The sequence below is a fragment of the Entelurus aequoreus genome, linkage group LG12, assembly GCF_033978785.1.
Source record: "Entelurus aequoreus isolate RoL-2023_Sb linkage group LG12, RoL_Eaeq_v1.1, whole genome shotgun sequence".
Lineage (NCBI taxonomy): Eukaryota > Metazoa > Chordata > Actinopteri > Syngnathiformes > Syngnathidae > Entelurus > Entelurus aequoreus.
In genome coordinates this window covers 51,093,006-51,099,515 of record NC_084742.1, presented here as the reverse complement: position 1 = coordinate 51,099,515, position 6,510 = coordinate 51,093,006, and the positions used below count along the sequence as shown (strand labels likewise).

General features: G+C 38.1%; 1 protein-coding gene across 1 annotated transcript; it reads left to right on the top strand.

Annotated features, from left to right (window-relative positions):
• Positions 1-366: 366 nt before the first annotated feature.
• LOC133662871 (transcription factor Sox-19a-like) lies at positions 367-5,985 on the top strand. Its single transcript, XM_062067045.1, has 2 exons — positions 367-1,346; positions 5,001-5,985. The coding sequence occupies exons 1-2, from the start codon at positions 691-693 to the stop codon at positions 5,278-5,280; spliced, it is 936 nt and encodes a 311-aa protein (XP_061923029.1). The 5' UTR covers positions 367-690; the 3' UTR covers positions 5,281-5,985.
• The last annotated feature ends 525 nt before the right edge of the window (positions 5,986-6,510 follow it).

Genomic DNA, 6,510 nt, shown 5'->3' with positions numbered 1-6,510 from the left:
ATCTTGGAATGATTCTAATAATTCATTTTTAAAACAATAACAAAAAAGAAAACATGTATTTATTCTCATTAATAATACAAATATACATATGAGATATACGAATATACATGTAAATTAATTACAAAAAAAATAGTATAGTAAATAATATAATATACCAACTATACTGTTAATTAAAAAGTAAAAAAAACAAAAACAATAACAAACCCTCGACTCATTCGGGGATCTGGCCCCACAGGTTGTGCACCGCGTGGAATAAAGTGCTTATTGGCAATACAGCATTAAGGGCCCCTTCTCTCTATTCACATTCTAATTGGCTCGCACGGCCCAGCAAGTCGGATCCTGATTGGTCGCTTGGGGGAGGCAAGGGGGAAGTGAGGCTTGAACAGGAGAGCGGGCTGCACAACAAGTGTTTCACAGCACAATAACAAGTTGCACTGAGGACTCCACTCAACTTTCTCCTTCTGGCTTTTTTTTGTTTGACAACGAACAAGTTCGGTTTGGAGGAACTTTTAGTGAGGGGTGGGGGAAAAAAGAAGAAAAAAGGAACAAGTTAGGACATTAACTGTTAATTGGCTCATTTGGATCACCCGGTGCTCCCGCTCCAGCTGCGGGAACACCAGGTTATCACAATTGTTGTAAAAACATCGATTTAACGTTTTTAAGTCTTTTTTTTTTTCATTTTTTTCAAGCATGTATAGCATGATGGAGCACGAGTTAAAGCCCAACGGGCAGCAGGTTCATCATTCCTCCCAGGGGATATCACCCATCCCAGGCAACATGAACCCGGGGAATGGCGTCTCTCACCCGGGCTCCAAGTCCGCCGGCGTCGTGGACCCGATGGACAAAGTGAAGCGGCCCATGAACGCCTTCATGGTGTGGTCGAGGGGGCAGAGGCGCAAGATGGCTCAGGAGAACCCCAAAATGCACAACTCTGAAATCAGCAAGCGGCTGGGGGCGGAGTGGAAGCTGCTGAGCGACGCCGAGAAGCGGCCGTTCATCGACGAGGCCAAGCGGCTGCGCGCCGTCCACATGAAGGAGTACCCGGACTACAAGTACAAGCCCCGCCGCAAGACCAAGCCCATGCTGAAGAAGCACGACGCCCAGATGCCCAAGTACCCGGCCCTGTCCGCGGGGAACCTGCTCCAGCAGGTGACGGCGGCGCAGGGGCAAGGAGTGAGCCCCAGGATGGAGAGCTACGGATGGGGCCCCGCGGGAGGTTACGCCGGCATGCAAGGCGAGGCGCTGGGCTACACTCAGCAGCTGCACCGCTACGACCTGTCGGCCCTCCAGTACCCCCCTGCCATGACGGCGGCGCAGACCTACATGAACGGGAACAACTCCTACAGGTGGGTGGTTGCACACCGAGAGAGTCTACTGGTTGCAGTGGGTCTGTCTCATGTGAAGTGAAGTGAATTATATTTATATAGCGCTTTTTCTCTAGTGAGTCAAAGCGCTTTTACATAGTGAAACCCTATATCTAAGTTACATTTAAAGCAGTGTGGGTGGCACTAGGAGCAGGTGGGTAAAGTGTCTTGCTCAAGGACACAACGGCAGTGACTAGGATGTTGGAAGCGGGGATCGAACCTGGAACCCTCAAGTTGCTGGCACGGCTACTCTACCAACCGAGCTATACCGCCCAACTCATGGGCCCCAATGGGTTCGTTTTCAATCAATCAAAGTTTATTTACTGTATATAACCCTAAATCACGAGTGTCTCAAAGGGCTGCACAAGCCACAACAATCCCACATCAGGGCAAGAAAAAAAGTCAACCCAATGGGATACAATGCTTTAAACTTTTTGATCAACTTTTTTGGTAAATGGGGCCATCGTGGCTCAGGTAGCACCTGGAGGTCAGTCCCCCCCCCCCTACCCCGGGACCACGTCAAAGTATCCTTCAGCAAGATGCTCCGCCATCAGCAGGTGAATGTGGTCAAAGTATCTCCAAGGTAGAACATCGCTGTGCAAGTCAAATCCATTCCACAATATGGATGATTTTTATTTTTTTTAAAAATACTGAACAGTTTTTTTTTTGTTAGTTTTTTTTAAAGACTGTCAACCTAGGGGGATGGGTGGTCCCCTAAATGATGATCTGGGCCCAAAATTGGAACGTTGAGGGGGATGGTGGGGGCGATCGCCCTGAGAGGGTGTGCAAACTTAAATACATTGTCATATAAAATACAATATAAAATGCTCTACAATTTTCATATTTATCCGGAATTTAGTCAAACGTTTCGGCAGGAGTGACAGTGACGCACTTCTGCTGTGCTGCCATTTATAGATTGTTTAATTTTAGAAATGTAAAGACCGACTTAAGACAAAGAAAGCAATGATAAATAATGCAGTTAAAATTGTATAGTATTTTCTATTTTGACAAACATTCGTAAATTCTATGAATATATATTTCTACTATATTTTTTGAAACCATGATTGTTTTTGAAAAATAAAAAAATCAAATATATATATATATTAGGGCTGCAACTAATGATTAATTTGATAATCGATTAATCTGTCGATTATTACTTCGATTAATCGATTAATAATCGGATAAAAGAGACAAACTACATTTCTATCCTATCCAGTATTTTATTGAAAAAAAAACAGCATACTGGCACCATACTTATTTTGATGAGTGTTTCTCAGCTGTTTGTAAATGTTGCAGTTTATAAATAAAGGTTTAGTAAAAAAACAAAAACATTTTTTAATTAAAAAACCCCCCCAAAAAATCTCCTCTGCGCATAGCATAGATCCAACGAATCGATGACTAAATTAATCGGCAACTATTTTAATAATCGATTTTAATCGATTTAATCGATTAGTTGTTGCAGCCCTAATATATATATATATATATATATATATATATATATATATATATATATATATATATATATATATATATATATATATATATATATATATATATATTTCATAATCGATTAATCTGCCGATTATTACTTCGATTAATCGATTAATAATCTGATAAGAGACTAACTACATTTCTATCCTATCCAGTATTTTATTGGGGGAAAAAAAGCATACTGGCACCATACTTATTTTGATTGTTTCTCAGCTGTTTGTAAATATTGCAGTTTATGAATAAAGGTTTATTTAAAAAAAAAAAAAAAAAAAAAAAAGCCTTTGCGCATAGCATAGATCCAACGAATCGATGACTAAATTAATCGGCAACTATTTTTATAATCGATTTTAATAGATTTAAACGATTAGTTGTTGCAGCCCTAATATATATATATATATATATACCCCAATATGTATATACACTGAAGCTCTAAAGCTTTTTTATATACATATCAATTCAGATAAAACAATTTTTTTTAACACAATATGCATTTTATGTGTTGTGTGTATGTATGTATAATATATATATATATATATATATATATATATATATATATATATATATATATATATATATATATATATATATATATATATATATATATATATATATATATATATTTATATATATATATATATATATATATATATTTATATATATATATATATATATATATATTTTTTTTTAAAGAATATATTTACATTTAAAAAAAATAAATAAAACTATAGCTGTATTTGGTCAAATACTCAACATATCCATAACTAAACATTTGCGGTCAACTAAAATATTAACAAAAATATTTAAGTTCTTGTACATATTTTTGTATTGTAGATATTCTAATATTTAAATAATTCAAATTAGTTTTATTGTTGAAAATGTTCTACACTCTAATTGTATTTTATCCTCACCCACTTAATGAATATAACATAAATGAGATGCTATAGACTTACACTTTGAATAAAACTATTCAAATATGTTTGTAATGTCTAAAATGTATACTTCCAAGTATGTGTGTGTGTATATGTACACTTCTCATGCTCACATACATATACTCAGATCAAAATAAAACCAAGAACAGGCCTCACTGTTGTCCTAAAAGTGACACTCACACAAACCCAAAGCTCTCCTGTCTGGAATGTTGATCAGGGTGACACACAGGCTGTGTGTGTGGTCCCTTTTCTACCCACAATGCATCACTGCTTTCTTGCCTCTCAAGTCTTCCTAGTGTGGGCCAAAGCTCATGATCCACATCACGCAGTTGATACGATAAGATGTATTTAAAAACAAAAAGTATTTTGCTAAGCAGACATACCGTTCAATATTTCCGTTTTATGTGAGATATAATGCCAATTATTACATTTTAGAAAAATACTATAATTTACTCCAAATACAACCAATTTAACTTCAAAACACGCTATCGTGTGTAGCACTACTACTAGTAAAGCTGCAATTTAAATATGTATATATGAATAATTTATATTATTTATTTATGTATTTCAACAACTTTTGAAAAATTGTGCCCGCCGCCCAACACTGCGCCCCCTCGCCACATAACCAATCCTTGACATTGTGCCATTAAAAAAACAAACTTTTCCTTCTTTTGTAATTGCTGCCACCCCCCCTTTATGTCTGAAACTTTTGGCATCTAGGTGGTGGTCACACATGTCACCCTATACCCTTCATGTATGTACCATTTATAATATATATATATTTTTAAAGTAGCTATTTTAAAATATTTTTTTGCTTCTTTTTAAATAGAACACCTCCCTCCAGACTTTTGATGCTTAAGGAAAGTGAATGCCCCCCTCGTCTGAACCCCATTTTTTCATTTAATGTTATTTTTATTTGGTGCCCGTGTCACCCAGTGTCTCAGAAAGAGAGTGAACATCCCCCCACATCGAGCACCCGGATATTTTAACACCATAACTGTTTTTTAGGGCCCCAGGGGGTAAATGGCTCCCCGGTTATTCTATAAGGACAAATGCTTATTTAGACCACTGAACACATTTGAGAAATCTCTGGGGTGACTGCCCTCCTGGACGACACCCCCCACAAGGCCGTTTTAGTTTATGCTGTAATGACTAGGTTTTTTGCAATATGTCTGAAATGTGCCCCGCCCCCTTTTTTCCCTCCTGCCCCTTACAGCCCGATGTCTTATACCAGCAGTCCCCAGCAGCCCAGCCCAGTCACCATGTCCATGGTCAAACCGGAACCAGTTTCCCACTCGCCTCCGACACCCACCCACCACCGGGGCGGCCCCCTGCAGGGTGACCTCCGGGACATGATCAGCATGTACATCCCGGGAGGTGGCGACACAGGTGACCCCGCGGCGGCGGCTGCAGCGGCGGCGGCGGCGGCACAGAGGGGCTACGGCAGCGTCCAGCAGCACTACCTCAGCGGGACAGTCCCACTCACTCACATCTAGAAGCCGCGCCCCACACCCCGAAAGTGTACATATTTTTTTTAAGTTTTTTTTTTTTTTTTTAGACCCACGATTCGGCTCTTGACTGACAAATCTGAGCGGGCCTTGAGACCAACCTGTATAACAAAACACTTTTGGTTTTGTCTTAAAATGGATGACGCCACCCATGGAGACGGTTTTTCTTCTTTTTTGACATAAATGAACCGTGTTTTTAATCCTAGTTTGATATGGACACAGTTTTGTTTTTAGAATTGCATTAATGCTCTCCGTGGCTGTTTGGGACCCAATGGGGGGGTCGCAGGTGGCCCCGTGCACCTGTGTGGACCTAAGCGGGAAGTTGTTTTTTAGCTGGAAGCATCCATTACTAACGACACACTTTTTTTCAAGAAAAGGGAGCAGAAAAAAACTGATGTGTGAATGTTTACATTTTAAAATCAAATTAACCTGCTATTTTTTTCTTATAGATTTCTATTCTGTGTATAAATACAGAAAGATAGTTACTGTATGTAGCATTCTTGTAAATATTGTACACATTTTGAAGCTCTTATAATAAGAGCCTTTTTTGGATTAAAAAAAAGACCTTTATGGCTTTCATGACTATTAATAAAAAGTAAAAAACATACAATTGTAATGTTTATTTTCATTTTGAAGATGTATTTGTACTTGATTGTTTGATAACATGTCTATAAATGATTTAGTTCAAGGCAATCTCATATGTTGAATGTGTTTTATTTGAAGTCTAATGGAATTGAAGGTAATTTATCCATACATCCATTTTATACTGCTTGTCCTTTCCTGGGGGGTGGGCTGGAGACTATCCCAGCTGCATTCGGACAAGTCGCCCCCTCACCGACTCAAGTGTAATTGTGTATATATGAACATATTTTATAGACATTCATAATTTTATTAATTATTATACTCATTTAAATTTATGACTCTACTAACCAACAATTTTTGGGGGACATTTCCATTAAAAAACAAAGCCTTGAAAGGCTTCAATATTTATTTATTTTTTTAACAAAATGAAATAAAAATTAAAAACAAAATAAATAAAAAATCATGACAGGGCTGTCAAAATGATCGAGTTTACTCTTGGTTAATCACAAATAATTATCGCATTAATTGTGAACACACTGTACTTAATCATGCAATTTACTTTGACCATACAAGCTTTTACCTTTTTCTTGCATTAGTATTAGCGTAGCCCCGCCCCCCACTTGGCTTCACTGGAAC